This window comes from Podarcis tiliguerta (assembly GCF_965153285.1).
Source record: "Podarcis tiliguerta genome assembly, chromosome: 16".
In the NCBI taxonomy this organism is placed as follows: Eukaryota; Metazoa; Chordata; class Lepidosauria; order Squamata; family Lacertidae; genus Podarcis; species Podarcis tiliguerta.
The window spans coordinates 3,161,714-3,183,995 of NC_139549.1; the positions used below are offsets into that span (position 1 = coordinate 3,161,714).

Here is a 22,282-nt window from a genome sequence, read left to right on the forward strand (position 1 = left end):
AGCAGAAGAAGTGCTTAGCTAGCAGCCTTAGCCAGCAAATATAGATGTGCCATATAAGGAATAAGTTGGAAACTTGCCAGCTGATTGGGGAAGTTTTGGGGGGAGGTCTGGGAGGTGGGTAAATACTCTAAAGTATAAGAAGGCTTGCAGATGCGTATTGCTGCACAGTCAGATTTCAGAAACTATATTCTGCTGACTGTCTCTGTGCACAGATTTGCAATAAAACTCTTTTCTCCAAAGAAGAAACTTTCCTGGAATTTTTTTTATTCTCTTCTCGGTCCTGGGGACGCGGGTAAGCAATTCTCTGGCAAAGTAAAGGGCATAAGCCTACAGCTTGGTGCATTGGCCGGGAATTGCCCCACCCCAAGGGGGCCGGGAAGAGCCAGGCTCGACCAGGTGAACAGCTTGGACCGGTGTTGGGGTTCCAGTGCACACCCTGCCTGTTTGTGGGGGGAGCCAGCCACACCGCTCCTGAGTGGAGACACCTGGTCGCGGGAGAAAGGAGACGGCCGAAGGGACGTGGGTGACTTCTGAAGTTAAGGTAAGCTCCGGGAAGTGGTATTGGAGCTTAGGAATAATGGGGCTTGATCACCCCCGGCTGGCCGTGGCAATAAGGTGCCGTCAGCTAGGTAGGGAAGGAAAGGGAAGGAAAGGGAAGGAAAGGGAAGGGGGAAACAGGGGAGGGGAGGTGTGTGTTGAGTGAAGATACTCCAGTGCATGTAGATGAGTGGATGAGAGGCTGGGGCTCAGAGCCATCGGCCAAGCGATGTGTGGTCCTTGAAGTGCGGTTCCCAGCAGCGCGAGCTCGTCTGGGCCACTGACAGGACGTGGAGATTGGAGTGTGTGTGATTGCTGGATTAGGTGCGGAGTATCTTATAAAATGGAGTCAGGCGGTAATAAATGCACCCCTTTGCAATGTTTTCTGAACAAATGGAAAGCCGCCACAAAGGATGATGATTGGGGTTTTAAATTGAAGAAAGAAAGATTAAGAACCCTTTGCAAAGTAGACTGGCCCACCCAAGGGACTGGATCGCCTTCCAAAGGAACCTTTGGTGAAAACCTAACAAACCCCTTATGGCAGAACATTATTAAAGTTCACCCTGACCAGGTGCCATATATTTCAACCTGGTAGACAAATGTTGACAAAAATCCCCCTTGGCTGAGAGCGTGCCACACAACCCCGCCTTTGAAGAGGACCCTGCAAAGATAATTAGGTTATTTGAAGGGATCTTTAAAACCTACAAGCCCACCTATGATGATATACAGCTTCTGCTAGATTCCCTCCTGACTACAGAGGAAGTCAGGAAGGTACACACAGGAGCTAGGGATTACTTGAGATCCCAGAACAGATAGGAGGTAGAGATAGAAAATATTTACCCCAGGAGGACTCCCAATTGGGACTATAATGACCCTGGTGGAATAAATGCCATGGAGACTTACCATAGAACAGTAATAGAGGGCATGAAGAGGGCGGCCAAGCGTCCTATCAATATGGCCAAAATTGCTGAAGTTGTGCAGCCGCCCGGCGTCTTCCTTGAAAGACTGAAAGAAGCATATAGGCCACAATGCCCCCCGGGGAATTAGTGATGGAAGCCCCGCTGAGGGAATATTGGTGCCTCATGATGGTACAAGAAGAGGAGGGGCCTATTCCCACCTGCATTTTAGAGCAAGTAAATCCAGCTGTATGGGCAGAAGATAATCCTCCAGGAATGGCTAAAAATGTACCGCCCGTAATTCTGAAACCCAAACCCTTTGCTAACCCCATAGCTGTACACAAATAGACCAGTATGTTCAGTCTCTCTCTCGAGTTTTCCTTCCCTCAATAGGTGGACCTAGGCTCGCACTCCCTGTGTTTTAGTCGAGCCCTGCACCACTTTGAACCTGGTGACGAAATGTGGGTGAAAGACTGGTCCCAGACTCCGCTTCAGCCCTGCTGGAAGGGACCTTACACCGTGTTACTTCCCACACCCACTGCCGTGAAGGTTGTAGGCATCACCCCTTGGGTCCACCATACTCGTGTGAAAAGGGCAATAACTGACTGGACAGTGATCCCCAATTCACAAGACCCCCTCCAGCTGACCATCTCCAGACGCCTGGCAGACGACCGCTCTGCTGATATCACACCGGAAGCTGATATCTCAACGCACAGCTGAAGAATTGGATGGGAGGGGCGCCCGCGGGCAGCGTCCCCAACTCCGTGCCAGGACTAACCCAGGAAGCTCACCAGGACATTTAATATTTCCATAGGGACTTTCTCTTTTCTTTTTGTTATCTGCTTTATGTCCCACAGCCCTGACCCCACTGAGCCATACCGCATTTATTGGCCTGATGGACTCTGCTACGACTGGTTCGTCTTACCGGTGGTAAGAGATGGTGTGCTCTATGGCTATTGGAAACTGGGATTTGATGAGATTGCCGTCTTAAAACACCCCACTGCCCCGTTGTGGCTCCTCTCCCACACCACTGTCCGGCATGCGTGGATAGTGCTCATACGGGAAGTTGCAGAGACGCTCGAACTCTATCGAGTTCTGGACCGCTTTTGCTGTTGTGGGAGGGTAGTCAACTGTTATATGGGAGGTAGAGCACTGTACCAACCTCATTTGATAGACCAGGTCCTACTCTTAATGCAGGCGATAGATGGGACGGAACCTATCTTAATGCAAGTATTGCAGGGGTGGGAGCCTTAACCAGGTGTGCATTGAAATTGCTAAACAAGTGGTTCAATCCACCCATCAGGGTTAGCAGAAAAGTTGACCCACGTAGTGGGAGCATCAGCTCACCAGTGGACTCTCATCCTTGAGGCTCAACAGATAGTCGGGCACAAATATCAGTGAGCTCTTCAACAATGAGCACACCCCCTGAATATTGGTGGGAGGAACCATGGAAGGATTGGGGTTGGTGGATAGGGGTTATCTCAACCGCTCTTGTCATATGGATGTGTGTTTTCTTTTGCTGGCATGAGCGTCACCGATTTTGTGGGAGGGAACAACCAGCCCCCATCCCCTTGACCCTTCTGGTACTAGCCCTACTTGGGTTGGGTCTGGGAGATGACTCACATATACGGAAAACCGGCCGGTCAGAGCCCTATCATCAGATTTGGAGTAATAATACCTATGTTAGAGATATAGATCGTTTCTCTTCTATGCTTAATCTCTCTGAATGCTGGGTTTGTATGCATATCCCTCCACAATTTAAGAAGCCTGGCATACTACTGCATAGTATTCCAATAAATGAGTCATTTAGAATTAGTAATCTTATGTCAGATGGTCGCACCTATTCACCCCCAGTGTTTCTGTCACTCATGGAACAGGCACCTCGTTGTCTCCGTTTCAATCATAACAGCAGCAATTTTTTAGGTCACTATCCATATTGCAATTGGACTTACGCTTTGGATGTAGTCCTTGCCTCTAAGGGCGGAGTTTGTGCCTTAATTCATTCCCATTGCTGCATGTACATTTCAGACCAGTCAGCAAATATTTCAGCCACCATCAACCACATGGAAACAATGATAGCTGCAAACCCGCTGAAAGCCACAGGGAGTGATGCATGGGGTTGGATGTATTCCTGGCTCCCTGATGGCAGTTGGCTCAGGAATGTTATAGTATTATTAGCAGGACCGCTATTAATCCTTTTGCTTCTTTGCCTCTGTATCCCCTGCTTATTGCAATGCTTGCAGCAAATGATGCAAAGACTCCTGTCACGGAAGCTGGGACCCACAGTCATCGCTGTGATGAGGGAGTATAGGCCCATACCCCAGAACGAACCTAAGTATTAGGTTGTTCAGAAGAAGAGGAGGGAGTGAAGGGAGAGGGGAACGGTTAATCATTAATATTATCTACACATAGTAAATTCCGGCACTCTGCTAGGATGGTTACACAAGCTCAAACCCAAAAATGCAGTTATTTGCAAAGTCTAAATCAGACAGGTCAGGAGGCCGTTTCCTGTCTAACCAGCTATCTGAAACTGCTGATGTTAGTTACAGGTCAGAAGGTCGTTTCCTGCCTAGCCAAAAACTGCTGTCAACTAAAAACCACTAGCAAGATGTTTCCTGCTTTGCTTCTGCTTTAAGTAATGCAAGATAAGAAGAGATACGAAGGGAATGCTTAGCTAGCAAAAGAATACACGTGTACAAGGAGGTGGGAGGGGGTGCTTACTGAGCAGAGAAAATGCTTAACCAGCAGAAGAAGTGCTTAGCTAGCAGCCTTAGCCAGCAAATATAGATGTGCCATATAAGGAATAAGTTGGAAACTTGCCAGCTGATTGGGGAAGTTTTGGGGGGAGGTCTGGGAGGTGGGTAAATACTCTAAAGTATAAGAAGGCTTGCAGATGCGTATTGCTGCACAGTCAGATTTCAGAAACTATATTCTGCTGACTGTCTCTGTGCACAGATTTGCAATAAAACTCTTTTCTCCAAAGAAGAAACTTTCCTGGAATTTTTTTTATTCTCTTCTCGGTCCTGGGGACGCGGGTAAGCAATTCTCTGGCAAAGTAAAGGGCATAAGCCTACAAGCTCAGCTGTCAGAACATGAAACTCAATCTCAGGGTCTTGGGTTTGAGCCCCTCATTGGGCAAATGATTGGGCAAATAAACACACACACGCATATATACATATATGCAGCAGTGTTGTATAGTGGTTAGAGGGCTGGACTAAGATCTCGGCGTGTCCAGGGTTCAAATCCCCACACAGCCCCCCACACGTTGGTTCAGTCACAACCTCTCAGCCAAACCTCTCACAGGGTTGTTTTGAGAATACAAGGGGGGGGGGAGAAGCTCCTTGGAGGAAACGGGGGGGGGGGTAGAAATGTGATAATGAACAGCCTGTTCACCATTCTGTCTTGGTGCATGGAACGATCATATATGCACTTAGGTCCACTTGTAGATAAGGTAAAGGTACCCCTGCCCGGACGGCCAGTCTTGACAGACTCTAGGGTTGTGCGCTCATCTCACTCTAGAGGCCGGGAGCCAGCGCTGTCCGAAGACACTTCCGGGTCACGTGGCCAGCATGACGAAGCTGCTCTGGCGAGCCAGTGCAGCACATGGAAACGCCGTTTACCTTCCCGCTAGTAAGCCGTCCCTATTTATCTACTTGCACCCGAGAGTGCTTTCGAACTGCTAGGTTGGCAGGCGCTGGGACCGAACAACGGGAGCGCACCCCACCGCGGGGATTCGAACCGCCGACCTTTCGATCGGCAAGCCCTAGGCGCTGAGGCTTTTACCCACAGCGCCACCCGCGTCCCATTCCACTTGTAGATATCTCTGTGTAAATACTTTTTTCACTTCTTTTGCAAATTCCTCCCTCTCCCTCCCCATATCTTTTATACCTTGTTTTTATAGCTACTCTTTTACTCCAGAAAGGGAGTACAGTATTTAAAAATACTGTATGGTTCTATGGCAATCTCTTCACAGTGAGGCTGCTGTTCGATTTCTAAAAGTAATAATGATCGGAGAAATTTGATTTTAATTATTTGTCTTGAAGCAGCAGGGATGATGAACAAACCTAAATATATAAAGTAGAAGCACCAAGCACCACATCTCAAGAGCATGTGCAGAGTGCATTTTGCCCATGCTATTAAGCAATCGCCTTCAGGCACATCTCCACCAACCTGACATGGAAGCCATCACTGACCTATAAACCCAGGACTGCAGCTTGGCAAGGACAGCCTGTGCCAGTTTGCTCCCAAGCCCTGAAGCCTGAGCTCAACAGTGGCCAATATCTTTTGTTTTTCTGACAAGGGCCACAAGCCCTCAGGATGTAATCTGGCAGGTGCCACAAACCAAATGAGTGGCATGGTCCAGCTCTCACTTCCATACATCACGACTGGGAAAACCAGAGCTTTAACTATACGGACCTTTGTTGGCAAGGTGATGTCTCTGCTTTTTAAGATGCTATCTAGGTTTGCCATTGCTTTTCTCCCAAGAAGCAGGCGTCTTTTAATTCCGTGACTGCTGTCACCATCTGCAGTGATCATAGAGCCCAAGAAAATAAAATCTCTCACTGCCTCCATTTCTTCCCCTTCTGTTTGCCAGGAGGTGATGGGACCAGTGGCCATGATCTTCGTTTTTTTGATGTTGAGCTTCAGACCATAGTTTGCGCTCTCCTCTTTCACCCTCATTAAAAGGTTCTTTAATGCCTCCTCACTTTCTGCCATCAAGGTTGTGTCACCTGCATATCTGAGGTTGTTGATTCTCCCTATTTAGGATCCTACAGAACATAGCTACCCAGGCTAGTAGCCCTTGATATCTGCCCCCTCCTCCCTGTATTCATCCAACGCTCTTTTAAAACCCTCCAAGTCGGTGGTCATCGATCTGGATCTGCTGAGCAGGGTCATCCAGAGATTTGGAGTGCGTTGTCATCAATTTGCTGATAACACACAGCTCTTATTTCGCCTTTACATCAGAAAGTGCAGCAGGGAATGTGCTGGTTTGACGTCTTATTTCAGTAATAGGCTGGACAAGAGCCTCGACCCCTAATCTCCAGACCAGCAGAAAACAAGCAGGCTCCATCTTTCCATGTGAGATATTTGAGAGATTTGAAGATAGCTCTCATATCTCTTCTCAGTCTCCTCTCTTCCAGGCTAGACATACCCAGCTCCCTAAACCATTCCTCATAAGGCTTAGTTTCTAGACCCTTGATCATTTTGGTCGTTCCAGCTTATCAACATCCTTCTTAAATTGTGGCGCCCAGAACTGGACACAGTATTCCAGGTGTGCTCTGACCAAGGCAGAAGAGAGTGGGACTATTACATCCCTTGATCTGGACACTATACTTCTGTTGATGCAGCCTATAATAGCGTTAGCTTTTTTTGCTGCTGCATCACACTATTGACTTATGTTAAGCTTGTGGTCCACCAAGACCCCTAGATCCTTTTTGCATGTACTGCTGGAAATCTCTCATCCTATACAGTGGTACCTCAGGTTACAGACGCTTGAGGTTACAGAATCCGCTAACCCAGAAATAGTACCTTGGGATTAAGAACTTTGCTTCAGGATGAGAACAGAAATTGTGCTCCGGCGGCGCAGCAGCAGAGGGAGGCCCCATTAGCTAAAGTGGTGCCTCAGGTTAAGAACAGTTTCAGGTTAAGAACAGACCTCCAGAATGAATTAAGTTCTTAACCCGAGGTACCACTGTACTGCTGACAAGCCAGGTGTTCCATATCCTATATTTTTGCAGAACCTTACATTTCCCCTTATTGAAATTCATTTTGTTAGCTTGCTTGCGGCCAGTTCTCCAATCCGTTAAGGTCATTTTGAATCTTGATTCTGTCTTCTGCAGCACTAGCTACCCCTCCCAGTTTGGTGTCATCTGCACATTTGATGAGCACCCCTTCAATTCCTTCATCCAAGTCATTTATAAAGACGTTGAACAACAACAGGCCCAGGACAGAACCCTGCAGCACTCCACTTGCCAACTTCCCCCCAGGATAACATTAATGCAGGCGGTTCTCAACCTGTGGATCCCCAGATGTTGTAGGACTACAACTCCCATCATCCCTGAGCTCTAGCCTTGCTAACTAGGGGTGATGGGAGTTGTAGTCCAACAACATCTGGGGACCCACAGGTTGAGAACCACTGCATTACCGTAATCTTTGGGTTCAGTTAGCCAACCAGCTACAAATCCAGTTACCTCGTTTGACCCACAGTTTATCAGCTTCTTCGTGAGGATATCATGGGGGACTTTGTCAAAAACCACCCTGAAATCAATATATTGTATACCACACTCCCTGTGTCCAAATTTAAATCAGTCCTATAACAAAAACCTGGTGGGACGCAGGTGGCGCTGTGGGTAAAAGCCTCAGCGCCTAGGGCTTGCCGATCGAAAGGTCGGCGGTTCGAATCCCCGCGGCGGGGTGCGCTCCCGTCGTTCGGTCCCAGCGCCTGCCAACCTAGCAGTTCGAAAGCACTCTCGGGCGCAAGTAGATAAATAGGGACCACTTACTAGCGGGAAGGTAAACGGCGTTTCCGTGTGCGGCTCTGGCTCGCCAGAGCAGCGATGTCACGCTGGCCACGTGACCCGGAAGTGTCTCCGGACAGCGCTGGCCCCCGGCCTCTTGAGTGAGATGGGCGCACAACCCTAGAGTCTGTCAAGACTGGCCCGTACGGGCAGGGGTACCTTTACCTTTTTATATAACAAAAACCATGAGAACTGGGAACTTAACTGTTATATTTAAGGGATAAGGTGTAGTTCCTAGCAGCAGATCTCAGACACACATGTTCTGGGTAGAGCCAGGAGGCGAGGCCAGAGAAAACCCATGACAGGAACAAAGTTCTTTGATGTGAACACATCCGTGTCTTTTTATTCTTCGTTCCGGTTGTTGATGTAATGCTGATGCTTGTGTGAGAGACACACCCCTGAGAGTTAAGGATAAATTACAGGGCTCGCTCACCCTGCCAGAATCGTAAGCTTTAAAACGAAAACAAGAATTGGGTAAGGGCTTTTGTTTGCTTTTACTCCGGCTGAACCCTTAGGAAAAGCTCCTTGCAGTTTCATCAGTAATTTGGTTTCCCCCCCTATAGAATCATGAGAACTAGAAACATCCCCTTTTTTTAAAAAAAAGAGAGAGTAACCCTGCATTTGCTCCTTAAATAAACATCAGGGTTAGAACAATAAAGCTAGGCTTGCTGCTTCTGTCTAATTGCAAACGGCTGTGTGTCTTTGCATCTTTATCCAACACAGCTGAGCCACAGGAAGCAGCTGCTCTAACACAGAGCCACAGCCTCTCTCTTAAAGTAAGGTGCTAGTCCTCATGGTTCTGAATACAGGGCTGCTCTAGAAAGCCTTATCTAGGTCTTTTTTTAAAAAAAAAATTTATAAAATCTTCAAATTTAACAATAATAATAATTTTAAAAAACCATTCCATTTAAATTATACATCCAATTGTAATCTTTCCACTTTCAGACTTCCTTCAGTCTATATGGAAATTTTCATGTTTTCACAGTTATTCACATTTCTTGCATCTATATTGTTTTTTTTAAAACCAAATTAATCTTAACAATTATTATAAAACAATATTTCTTTCCATTATTATCACAGAGCTTCTTGAAAACCTACAAACGTTAATTGACCTTCACATATATTCTTAATATACTCTGTAAATTTATTCCAGTCCTCAGTAAATCTCTGGTCTCGCCGGTTCCGAATTCTCCCCGTCAGCTTGTCTAATTCTGCGTATTCCATCAACTTCATTCTCCATTCTTCTTTCGTCGGGATTTCTTCCTGTTTCCATTTTTGTGCCACCAAAATTCTTGCCGCTGTTACTGCATATAAGAACAACTTCTCATCCTTCTTTTTTATGTCATTTCTTAGTATTCCTAACAGAAAGTTTTCTGGTTTTTTAACAAAGGTATATTTCAACATTTTTTTCAATTCATTATAAATCATTTCCCAGAAACCTTTCATTTTTTTTACATTCCCACCACATATGGTAAAATGTTCCTCCTTTCTCCTGACATTTCCAACATTTATTACTCACTTTATACATCTTTCCAAGTTTTACTGGTGTAACATACCATCTATATAACATTTTCATAACATTTTCTTTTATTGTAGTACATGCAGTAAATTTCATTCCTTCTTTCCACAATCTTATCCAATCATCAAATTGAATATTATAACCAAAGTCTTTGGCCCACTGAATCACTGCAACTTTAACCTCTTCATCCTTAGTATGCCACTCAAGTAGTAATTTATACATTTTTGATAAAATTGTAACATCATTATTCACAATTTATTTTTGAAATCTAGATTTTTCATCTTGAAAACCACTTTCCAGCATCTCTTTTTTAAACATCGCATTCAGTTGGAAATAGTGTAACCAATCGAACACATGCTCTAGGTGCTAGTCCTCATGGTTCTGAATACAGGGCTGCTCTAGAAAGCCTTATCTAGGTCTTATACCTAGTCAGGCCAATGGTCTGCCTAGCTTCATACTGTATTGCCTACGCTGGTTTCCTCTGTGGGGTTTCAGTCCGGGGTCTTTCTATAAAGCACATTTAAAGCACACACACACACAAATCCAAGAAAATAAATTGTAGTTTGTTAAGAGTGCTGAGAATTGTAGCACTGTCGGGGGCAGACTATAGTTCCCAGGATCATTGCTGTGCGCATTAAATGTGCTTTAAATGTGTGGTCCTATCACCTCCTGGCAAATAGAAGGGGAAGAAATGGAGGCAGTGAGAGATTTTACTTTCTTGGGCTCCGTGATCACTGCAGATGGTGACAGCAGTCACGAAATTAAAAGACGCCTGCTTCTTGGGAGAAAAGCAATGACAAACCTAGACAACATCTTAAAAAGCAGAGACATCACCTTGCCAACAAAGGTCCGTATAGTAAAAGCTGTGGGTTTCCCAGTAGTGATGTATGGAAGTGAGAGCTGGACCATAAAGAAGGCTGATCGCCGAAGAATGGATGCTTTTGCATTATGGTGCTGGAGGAGACTCTTGAGAGTCCCATGGACTGCAAGAAGATCAAACCTCTCCATTCTGAAGGAAATCAGCCCTGAGTGCTCACTGGAAGGACAGATCCTGAAGCTGAGGCTCCAAGACTTTGGCCACCTCAGGAGAAGAGAAGACTCCCTGGAAAAGACTCTGATGCTGGGAAAGATGGAGGGCCCAAGGAGAAGGGGACGACAGAGGACCAGATGGTGGGACAGTGTTCTCGAAGCTACCAGCATGAGTTTGACCAAACTGCGGGAGGCAGTGGAAGACAGGAGGGCCTGGCGTGCTCTGGTCCAGGGGGTCACGAAGAGTCGGACACGACTAAACAACTAAACAACAACAACAAAATACCTCTCTGAACCCCTCGCTGACACACACAAGCTGTCCTGGCACCCCCTTATTTTATCCCAAGCCCCTTGACTCCTCAACTCTGCTTCAAAAGATCTCTTTGCCTCTGTGCCATCTTTGATATTCCTCCCTTCCTAAAACTGTTTCTGGCCCCAGAAATGCCAATTTCCCGCCTGTCGACTCTCTGCAGTTCCATCAGTTTTTCAGCCCTTTAGAGGCAGCTGAACATTCTGTGTCATCAGAGAAGGTCAACCAATAGGGAAAGTGTTTGCAGACAATGGCATTAAAAAAAAAAGCTGTTGCACACACATGACACATAATGAAGAGCAACTCTGTTCTTGGAACTTGTATCCTGGAAGTCATGAGGAAGTCCTGTCCACCCCCAAGGCATTGGTAATGTCACTGCCAATGACATTTTGGAACAAGACAAAGAACAAAACAAATTTAAATACGTCCTGCACAGGTCAGGAATTTTAATTAGGTGAGGCCAACAAGGAACTTGAGCGGTGTGTACACAAAACACATCCATCCCACACGGAGATTCCTGGGAAGTGCAGTTCGCCCTTCGCTGGTCTGCAAGTTCGCAGCGCCCGTAAAAAAACTACAGTTCCCAACATTATTGGAGGGGTGCTTTAAATATATGGTGCGTGCACAGTCACAGAATAAAAAAGGAAACAGGAAGTTTGTTTGGCCAAAATAAACAGAGGCTGCCATCGTTTTGGGGGCAGAGACACCATGCGACAGACAGAAATTCTACAGGTGTGGCTTATGTCCTTCGCTGCAGCTCTGTTCTAAGGGGGAAAGCTTCGCCCGTGAGTTTTCTGCCTGACAGGCAGCTACTGAATATTATCCTGAAAGAGCATTAAAGATAGCAAGCTCCCCTCTCAATATGTCTTACATCTGATCAGACAGAGAGAGAGAGAAATATTGTTATATTCATGTTATTGTAAGTTGCCTTGTGCTTTTAAAGAATGGAAATGGAGAGAGAATTTGGTTTTTTTAAAGGGGGACATTTAAGAAGGAGAAAACCTGCATTTGCTGGATCCGTTCCCTTCGGTATCTGTTTTATAGTTTTGCTTTTCATCTTTTAATTTTCATCTGTTATCTGCTGCTATGCTTGTTCTCTCTCTTATATGCATTATATTCATTTTTGTTAAAAATGAAACAGAAAAGCTATACCAAATATATATATATATTCCTTTCAGCGTTTCCGCCTGCAAGTCTTCACACCAAATAGTCTGTAGCCTGCAAATTTTTTGTTGGATATGCATGACATATTTCCTATCTAAATTTGACTGCCTCCTCCAGATGATTTGAATATACTTCTCCATCAACATGCAAATGTATTTTCTTTTCAAAAAACACAGTTGGTTTCTTTCAAATGAATCAGACCCCGAGTTCAAATTACGCCCCTTCTGCTGTTCCAGCTTCTTGAGATCTGGCTGAGTTGCCAGAATTCAAGATGAGCCCATCCATGTGCCTTTTCCTTGAAAGGGCGTCTCTGCTTATCACATCGTCGTGTCAGCAGACGCCTCCTTAAATATCTTGAAAACATATTGAGGTTTTGTCCAAATGCTAATTTGTTTAATTGATTAAATGAGTCAAATTACAGAGGGTTAATTCACACGTACAGACTTCTTTTTTAATCAAGCTGCTGAAAATATGTCAAGCACACGTCAGTGAATATTCAACACCAAAGCAGATGTGCTGACACACATACACCCAGAACGAGGGTTTATTGGGGTGCAAGGCCACCCCATCCAAAAGCCTGGTGCCCCTCAATAACAGATAACCGTGCAATCGCTACAACCACATCTTAAGTCCTGAAATAACTCATTTCCATTATTTATTGTGAAGAAGGCGCAGCAGAGACTGTATTTTTTGAGAATACTAAGGAAAAACCATCTTCCGCAGAAACTGCTGCTTGCTTTCTATCACTGTGCCATTGAGAGCGTGCTCACTTATGGCTTATGTGTGTGGTACGGAAGCTGTACTACCCAGGACAGGATGGGGTTGTGCAGGGTCGTTAAGGCAGCAGAGAGTATTGTTGGCTGCCCACTCTCCACCTTAGAGCAGATTTATGCCACAAGGTGCCATAGGAAGGCACTGGACATAGTAAAAGATCCATCGCATCCTGGTCACTGTCTCTTCGAGCTCTTGCCGTCGGGACGGAGATACAGGACGATGAAGACAAGAACGAGCCGTCTTAAGAACAGCTTCTTCTTCAGAGCGATCTCGGCCCTGAATGGGAAGCCCGGACTTTGAAAGTCATCTAATCTCCCTTGCTGTATTTTACTATATTGTTTAATTAGTGTTTTTATGGAGCAGCCAAGTAATTTCGTTGTCCCCGAAGGGGGCAATGACAATAAAGATATTATTATTATTATTATTATTATTATTATTATTATTATTACATTAATATCCCAAGGTTCTTCTCACAACAACCTTGTGAGGTAGGCTAAGGCTGAGAGACCATGACTGGGCCATTGAAGCTCCATGGCCGACTGGAGATTTGAACCCGAGTCCCTCCCTAGTCCGGCACTCTAACCACTACACAACCGCTGCCTCTGAAGGGCCGTAGGTTCCCCCTTCCTGCCTTACCAAGTCAAATTGCTTCAAGAACAGGCATCCATTTAGCAAAGAATTGGAAGAAACAAGATTTACCAACTATCAAAGAATGGCAGATGAAGATGATGGACTAGATGGAACTTGCCAAACTGACCGGGAGACTCCGAGACCAGAGAGAAGAGACGGTGGAAGAAGATTGGAAGAAGTTTAAAGGATATTTGAAAAAATATGTTAATATTTAAATCTTAGAATAGCTTTGGAAGTGGATATAGGCTGTAGGGTTAGAAGTAGAAGATAGGGTATTTTAAAATAGTATTACCGGTATTTGTAAGTATAAAATGTGAAGTTATTTTAAGTGTGATTGAGGAAAAAGAGATGGTTAGAAATTATGGTACATGGAAACTGCTAAAGATGAAGTAAAATGAAAATCAGATAGGGGGGACTTGGGGAAGCCCACTTAACAGTGTTTAGGGGGAAAAGGATATGACAAGAATTTGTTTGTATTGTTTGTCTTTTCTGTTATAAAATGAATAATTTTTTTTGAGAAAATAAAAAAGAACAGGCATCCGTTTTCTGCCGATCGCAGCGTGGCTCGCTGTCTCGAGTCGCCGGGAGCTTTTAAAGCAGTTGGACAATGCGCAGGTCCTAGTCCAACACTCTGACCAGCACATCTCACGGACTCAAGACTCATCGGCGCATTAAACGGCGCACAGGCTGCTTCCAGCCGTGGGCCAGCGCTTGTGGGAAAGAGTGAACACGTTTGTTGTTGAACCTGAGAGGTGAGCAGCTACATGGCTGCACAGCTTGTGTATAGTGGTACTTCGGGTTAAGTACTTAATTCGTTCCGGAGGTCCGTTCTTAACCTGAAACTGTTCTTAACCTGAAGCACCACTTTAGCTAATGGGGCCTCCCACTGCCGCCACACGATTTCTGTTCTTATCCTGAAGCAAAGTTCCTAACCTGAAGCACTATTTCTGGGTTAGCGGAGTCTGTAACCTGAAGCGTATGTAACCCGAGGTACCACTGTACTTGTCAAATGCAGCATGTAAACACTCGTTGCAGGAGAAGGACTTAGTGGGTGAGCTTCTACCTTGGGTGCAGAAGGTTCTGCGTTCAATTCCTGGCATCTCCTGGTAGGGCTGGGAAACAGCTTCCCCATCTTCTTCCTATCTTTAAATCAGCCCCATATTTCGAACGCTGAGGACTGGAATCTTATTTTCTTTTAAAGGAAAAGACTGCAGCTTAAAAGGGCAGGGCAGCTGCCCTGCATGCAGAAGACTTTCGGTTCAATCCCAAACATCTCCAGGTACAGTTGGGAATGTTCCCTGCCGGAAACCCCTGGAGAGAGCCTGCCAGTCAGTGTAGACAATATTGAGGTAAATGAACCCCTAGGCTAACTTGGTTGGAGCCAGCAGCTCCTATGTTCCTACGAGAGCCTCCTCTGAAAGATATAAAATGAAGAGACATCTTTTTCTCTCTCTTACCAAAGCACTCACCACACCAACAGCCAGATAGACCCCCCTTTCTGAGGCGGGGACACCTCCAGGGACTTCCCGCAGGTAGACCACTCCTGGCTGTGGAGGCTCTATCTGGCCTCATCCTCACAGACCTAGGAGAAACATTTATCCCACTTCAGGGATGACGTCTAGACAGGAGCGGATTTTGCCTGAGGGGTCAGCCGTGAGCTTCCTCGGCCCCAAATCGCTTGACAGATCTCCGTATAGTGCAATTTTGCTTCCCAGTGTCGCCTGCACACCATATCTTTAAAGCACTGCTCCCCCACAAAAAGAACCCAGTATACTGTAATTTACAGGACTACAGTTCCCAGCACGTCCAACAACCTACTTTTAACACTCCCATCCAATAACCTGAGAACTATAGTTTACTTTCCCAGAGCGACAATTCCCAGCACCCATGACAAACAACTTTTATCTCACACACACCCCAAGAATCCTGAAAAATGCAGTTCACCCCTCGCAGCGCTACATTTCCCAGCACCCCTGACAAACTACATTGAAAGCAGCCACGCACCCCAATAACCTGAGAACTGTCATTTGCCTCTTTTTAAAAAGCTACAGTTCCCAGCACCCCGACAAACTACATTTAAAACACACCTACCCCTCCAGAATCCTGGAAACTTTAGTTTGCCCCTCACAGAGCTACAATTCCTAGCACCCTCGACAAACGACAATTCCCATATCTTTTTGTGGGGATCAAATGCATTTTCCAAAACGTTGCCAATCCAGTTCATCCATCCTTCCTGGGACAAATTTGGCACAAGGTCCGCCAGTTGCCAACCCAGGTCACCAAGCAGACTCTGCGGGAAGCCCCTTCCCCTTCAGAGACTCACCTGGGGGCAGAAGACCCTCCTCTCCTCCTCTGGACCCCAGAGATGAGGGGGCAGCCAGCTTCTCCCTACCCCTCCGGCCGGCATGGAGAGCCTCCTGGGACGGTTCCAGGAGGCCATAGTGCCTTTTCGGCTCGGAGCATCTGTCGACAACAACCCTCTCCTTCTTCTTCTTCTCCTCCTCACCTGCCTGAGCTGAGGAGCCGGTCTGACCTCCAGCTCGGCTGAGAGAGGCGTTCCTTCCATCTTTCCCTTGGGCTGCTCCTCCTCCTCCTAATTGTCACATTCCCTCGAAATTACATCATGGAGGCCCAAGACGAAGGAAGTCTTCCAACTCATCAGGGAGGCTGCATGCACAGCGACAGAATTAAAGCACATTCTCCCGTGGGAATGTCTTGTTGTTGTTGTTTTAAATTATTCATTTTTCTTTTTCATTCACTACATACATCTCAAATTCTTAACATTTACTATATATTCCTCCTTCTCTCCCCTCCAAGATTTCCCCAAACTTCGGCTTCTGGTTTCTCCTTTCACCCGCTTTGCTATCTCTCAACAGAAAAAGATAATAATAATAATAATAATAATAATAATAATAATAATAATAATAATTTATTTCTACCCTGCCCATCTGGTTGGGTTTCCCCAGCCACTCTGTGCGGCTTCCAACAAAACACTAAAATACAATAACCTATTAAACATTAAAAGCTTCCCTAAACAGGGCTTCTTCTAAAGGTTTGGTAGTTATTTTTCTCTTTGACATCTGGTGGGGGGGCGTTCCACAGGGCGGGTGCCACTACCGAGAAGGCCCTCTGCCTGGTTCCCTGTAACTTGGCTTCTCGCAGGGAGGGAACCGCCAGAAGGCCCTCAGTGCTGGACCTCAGTGTCCAGGCTGAACGTTGGGCGTGGAGACGCTCCTTCAGGTATACTAGACATAACATCAAACCTAAAAACATAGAAATAAAAGTAAATACACCATCCTATTTCACCATCTTCTAAACATTTTCTGATGCTGGTAATGTGGATGTTTATTTAAATCCTGCCATCAAGTCTATTGACTTTCTTTGTTCCTGCAAATATAATATGAATGGTTCCCAATCTTTTTCAAAGTCTCTGTTGTCTTTTTCTCTTAGTCTATCTGTCATTTTTTGCCAGTTCTGCATAGTTCATCAACTTCTATTGCCGTTGTTCTTTAGTTGGTATTTCTCCAGTCTTCCAGTTTTGTGCAATCAATGTGTTGTTGTTTTTTAAGGGTGCTGGGAACTGTAGATCTGCCCATGGGGAAACTACAGTTCCCAGGATTAAGAACACAAGGAAAGCCTGCCAAATCGGGCCAAAGGGGGCCCAACCAGTTCAGCTTCTGATTCTCACCTTGGCCAACCAGAGGCCTGTGGGGAACCAGCAGGATTCGAACTCTTTCTCCTCCTATGGTTTCCAGCGACTGGTATTCAAACGCACTGCTGCCTTTGGCTGTGGAAGTTCTGGTAACCTCCGTTAATTAATACATCCAATCCTCTTTTAAAGGTAAAAGGATCCCTGACCATTAGGTCCAGTCGTGGCCGACTCTGGGGTTGCGGAGCTCATCTCGCTTTACTGGCCGAGGGAGCCGGCATACAACTTCCGGGTCATGTGGCCAGCATGACTAAGCCACTTCTGGCGAACCAGAGCAGCGCACGGAAACGCCGTTTATCTTCCCGCCAGAGGGGTACCTATTTATCTACTTGCACTTTGACGTGCTTTTGAACTGCTAGGTTGGCAGGAGCAGGGACCGAGCAACGGGAGCTCACCCCGTCGTGGGGATTCAAACCGCCGACCTTCTGATCGGCAAGTCCTAGGCTCTGTGGTTTAACCCACAGTGCCACCCGCGTCCTTAGATATATAATAAATGTTCATAAATGTACCAACCAAGCAAGTACATAGATCAGCAGAGGAAGACCGACCTGAAACCATTTTTGATTCCCAAACTGACCAAATGTTTTCTCTGCAAGGAGGGAGTGGGGTCAGGGAGCCTTCCCACTGTCTCAGGAATTGAGTAATCAGCATTTTAATGGGTGACAGACTATCAGGAAAGGCAATCAGGAAAGGCAGATAACCTGGCAGACAGGAAAAATGCGTTCAGATTTCTGCTGTAGACCGCCTTTTCTGTGATGTAGGTATGTGGGGGGGGTGGTCTTGGGTTACACCCCTTCTGTGATGTATGTATGATGTATGGTGGGGTGGTCTTGAGCTCCAGGGCAGGGAATTTAAAACGTCTAGACGTTGTTCGGGGTCCTCCTCCTTTCCGGCGTGTGAGGGGAGCCCCCTGTTGCAACAGATCAATAAAGATCTGGCTTACGAGCTGCTTTGCTTCACAATATTCTCTGGTTGGCCTCTGTTATTTTCTCCTACCAATAGGGAAACCACATAAGGACTCTATACGGGCTCTTGGGTACCCCATAAGGGGAAAAGGGTAGATTATTTTGTTTACAACATTCCTTCCTTGGATGTTTTTAAGCAAAGGTTGGACGGCCGTCAGTCATGGATGCTTTCACTGAGATTTCTGCATTGCAGGGGGTTGGACTGGATGACCCCTGGGACCCCTTCTAACTAAGATTCTGTGATTCTATCCTTATGCAAGACAGCTTGCTCTTAGAAATACAAAAGATCAGCCACCGGATGAAGCAGAAGGGCAGGCAGGAAAAGGTGTGCATAACTCCCTGGAACCTTCTACCTGGAAAGGTAGGCAATGATCTCTGGTTGGCGGCCCCTCCTAAGGAAACTCAGCGAAATTTGAGCGAAGGGCACCTGCAAAAATTAGATGTGAACTTTGTCCTGACCAGCTGGGCAAACACAAGCAGCGCCCAGCCCAGCCCACAGTTTGCCACTTACCCCAGCAGCTGATAACTGGGGCCGGTTCGGCAGATTTTAGATATTTGAGATGTAGCAAAGCCGCTTTCCTTCTCCTGAGGGAAGCAGCTTCTGGGGTGCAAAGGATCAGCTACTGGGAAATTGGTAGATTGCCAGCAGGCTGCAGAGTCTATCTCAGTAGACCAGAAATCCTTTCTTGACTCGGCTCGAACTGTAGGCGAGCGCTGAGCCTCGGCATTCCACAGATGTAAAATGGGCCTGCGTGCTGCTGCCGCTGCTGCACCACGTTGCTTTTTCCTCCTCCCTCCCAATCGCTTTTCCTTTTGTGCCGTGTCTCTCTTATTCCTTCATGCTTCCAAGCTGACCTGGAAGGCTTTTCCAGCAGTGAACAGCGGGTTAAAAAATGCTTTGAATGGATGAATAAAAATATTCATTCTGGCCTGGTGTGAATTTCTCTCTCTCTCTCTGTTTTTCACCTAGAAATATGAGTGGTTATGAATGAGAACCTAAAGCATGGGTAGGCAAACTAAGGTCTGGGGGCCGGATCTGGCCCAATCTCCTTGTAAATCTGGCCTGCGGACGGTCTGGGAATCAGTGTGTTTTTACATGAGTAGAATGTGTCCTTTTATTTAAAATGCATCTCTGGGTTATTTGTGGGGCATAGGAATTCATTTATTATTTTTTTCAAAATATAGTCCGGCCCCCCACAAGGTCTGAGGGACAAGGGGACCGGCCCCCTGCTGAAAAAGTTTGCTTACCCCTGAGTTAAAGCTACGTGGAACTGTTGCATAAATTAGGGAAGATCAGAGCAAACCTCGCTGGCTCCTCCATCCTAAGGAGCTTGCCCTTTCTCTATACCCAACATGGTCATGTTTTCCGTCTCGCCGCAGGTATGATGTCACACCTGAGCAGGAGGGAGGCGAGTTCTGCAAACCCAGGCGTCCAATTACAGAGCGATTCCTTTGCCGTCTCAGAGAGGCTCCATCGCCGCAGATGGCTGAGTGGATCATTTTTGCCCTGTGAATCACCTGGCAGACACGCAACCTCTGGCCAAAGGTGCTGTTTACAGGATCACAACAAGGAGGCCAGAAGACTCGAGGCACAAAGCTCATCTGCGTTCTCTCTCTTTTCATATCCTGCTTTTCTCTTCTTGCTCTGCTTGCTGTGGTAAACAAAATCTGCCCTTTCCCCCCCTTATGGGGTACCCAAGAGCCTGTATAGAGTCCTTACATGGGTTTCCTATTGGTAGGAGAAAAGAACAGAGGCCAACCAGAGAATATTGAGAAGCAAAGCAGCTAGTAAGCTTGATCTTTATTGATCTGTTGCAACTGGGTGCTCCCCTCACACGCAGGAAAGGAGGAGGACCCAGAACAAAGGTGTGCCTGCCCTTATTTTAAATTTTAAATTCCCTGCCCTGGAGCTCAAGACCACCCCTCCATACATCATACATACATCACAGAAAAGGCGGTCTACAACAGAAATTTGAGTGTGTTGTTGTTTTTCCTATCTGTCAGGTTATCTGATAATGCCTTATCTGATTGCCTTTCCTGGTAGTCTGCCCATGGTGATTAAATTCCTGTAACAAGGATTTTTTTTTTCACCTCCTCCCTCCTTGCAGAGAAACATTTGGTCAGCTTGGGAGTCAAAATGGTTTCAGGACTGTATTGCTGTGCTGCTCCAGACACGTGGTTTATATATTTATTTAAGTGTTTGCTTGGTACATTTATGAACATTTATTATATATATCTAAGACCTTAAAATTCTTATTACACTGCCAAGCTCTTCTTTCTAGGAGAATCCTTTTTCACTCTTTCCTTTCTTCCCTGGGAGGTCACAGGGCACTCTTGCCCAAGGTCCAAACCGGCCCTTTGAAATAAGCCTGAGGCGGCTTCGTTTTTGTATTTCTTTCTTTTTTTAAATTGTTTTTATTTTTAAACAACATAGAATCAAAATTAAAAAGTGGAAACTTGTGTGTGTGTGTGTGTGTTTATTTCTTGTTATATTCAATTTATGTTTGGTAACGTTATATAATAGGCATTTTCACTAAAAAGCCAATAGAAATAACATGAAAGCAGAGAAACCTTTACAAAGAAAAGGGGGGGGGAAATGTTCAATTGTCTATTTTTTTCCATGGCACTTATAGTTTAAAATAAACCATAGATACTTCGCAGGGGTTGGGGGAGGCTGAGGCTATCAGGATCCCATCTCCTGGTTTAGCATCTCAAGGTAGGCTCAGCGAGACCCAGATTCAAATCCTCACTCGGCCCTTAAGCCCATTCAGTGTGTGAGAAGTGTCATCTGTAGTAAACGAACCTCATGACAAAGAGTGCCTCTGAGGATGCGCAGACATTCCCTATGGAATTCAAAGAAGTTTTGTATCGGAGTGTTACAGTCAGAAATCCCACCGGTGAAGCTTTGCATCTGAGCAGGATGCCCTCAGCGGGTCTCTTCAGGGCTCTGCGCCACGGACTCACTTCCCAAAGTATGTACCTTGCTTGCCTCCATTTGTGTTAAAAAGCGGAGGAGATTAGTCATACTTTTTTTGGATTCCTTCCCAAAGGCTGTTGACTAAGCCGTGAGCTTCTGGAAGGCGCCTCAGATGCTGGCTGTTCATCTGAGTTGCACTTGTGCCTCTGGGTGACAGGGGATGCTTTCATGTGGCATGGAGTTCCGCCTGCCTTGGAAAATTCACGGCTACTCTGCCAAAGGGTGTGGCGTTTTGATCAACCGTTTTTTGTTCCAAAGGTGGGTTTTTGCAAAGCCCCAACTTTCGCATTTGGGAGAAAGTTGATAAACTGGAGCTGCGAGGAATCTGATATCAGCCTTGTTGGTGCATCTTCCCTTCTTGGGTTGCCAACTGACCAAGGAAAAACAACACACACTCACACACCCAGCACGCTCTTGTGCTTTGCAGCAGCAGCCCCAATCCTTCTTTGAGAACCGGGAAATGAAGGAGGTGAATATTCTCACCTGCTAATGTCAGCACAACCCGCAGGCCTGACTTAGTGATGAAGCCGCTTTTCCCAAGCCAGACCCCGGCATGCAGTCACCTTTGGGGTGTCCACACTGACAGGAAGCAGTCCTCCAGGGTTTCAGACAGGAGACATTCCCGACCTTACCTGCAGAGGCCATCGAGGATCAAATCTGGGACCTTCTGCCTGCCAAGCAGGTGTCCTGCCACTGAGCTCTTCCCCTAAAAACGACACAATTCCCTAGTCGTCAAGATTCTGAACAAAGGACTGGTTTCTGTCGGAAGCACAGCACATTCTGCATGCCAGGCAGATGTCCCGCCACCAAGCCTCCCTTGTAAACCCAGCAAAACAACGACCTGGTTGAAATTTGTTTCCCTGGGCTAAGAAGAGCCTGAGCAGAACAGATGAGGTGACACCCGTTCTGGACAGCTCCTAGCATGCTGTCGGTTCAGAGTTCAGCATTTATAATGTAATAAACAAAAATCTGCCCTTATTCCCTTGTGGGGAACACAAGGGCCCTTATAGAGTCCTTTGCAGGTTCTCCGTCGGTCGGAGAAAATAAGAGGCCAACCAGAGAATATTGAGAAGCAAAGCAGCTCGTAAACCTGATCTTTATTGAACTGTTGCAACAGGGTGCCCCCTTCACACGCAGGAAAGGAGGAAGACCCAGAACAAAGGTGTGTCCTCCCCTATATAGACTTTTGGAATTGCCTACCCTCAAACTCCAGACCACCCCCAGAAACATACCTACATCACAGAAAGGGCGGTC

At 46.1% G+C, this 22,282-nt stretch overlaps 1 protein-coding gene and 1 long non-coding RNA gene across 4 annotated transcripts in view; one reads left to right on the forward strand and one right to left on the reverse strand.

Moving 5' to 3' along the window:
• Positions 1 to 15,876, reverse strand: part of TUFT1 (tuftelin 1) — a 58,048-nt gene extending 42,172 nt beyond the window's left edge. Inside the window, exon 1 of one of the 2 annotated variants that reach the window (XM_083416684.1) lies at positions 15,701 to 15,876. In XM_083416684.1, the coding sequence (XP_083272810.1) occupies positions 15,701 to 15,817 (117 nt within the window). In that variant the 5' untranslated portion in view covers positions 15,818 to 15,876. The remainder of the gene's footprint in view (positions 1 to 15,700) is intronic. The other variant, XM_083416683.1, reaches the window with a different exon arrangement.
• The window catches only part of LOC310666273, a 113,483-nt gene that overhangs the window by 29,847 nt on the left and 61,354 nt on the right, over positions 1 to 22,282 (forward strand). The window lies entirely within an intron of this gene.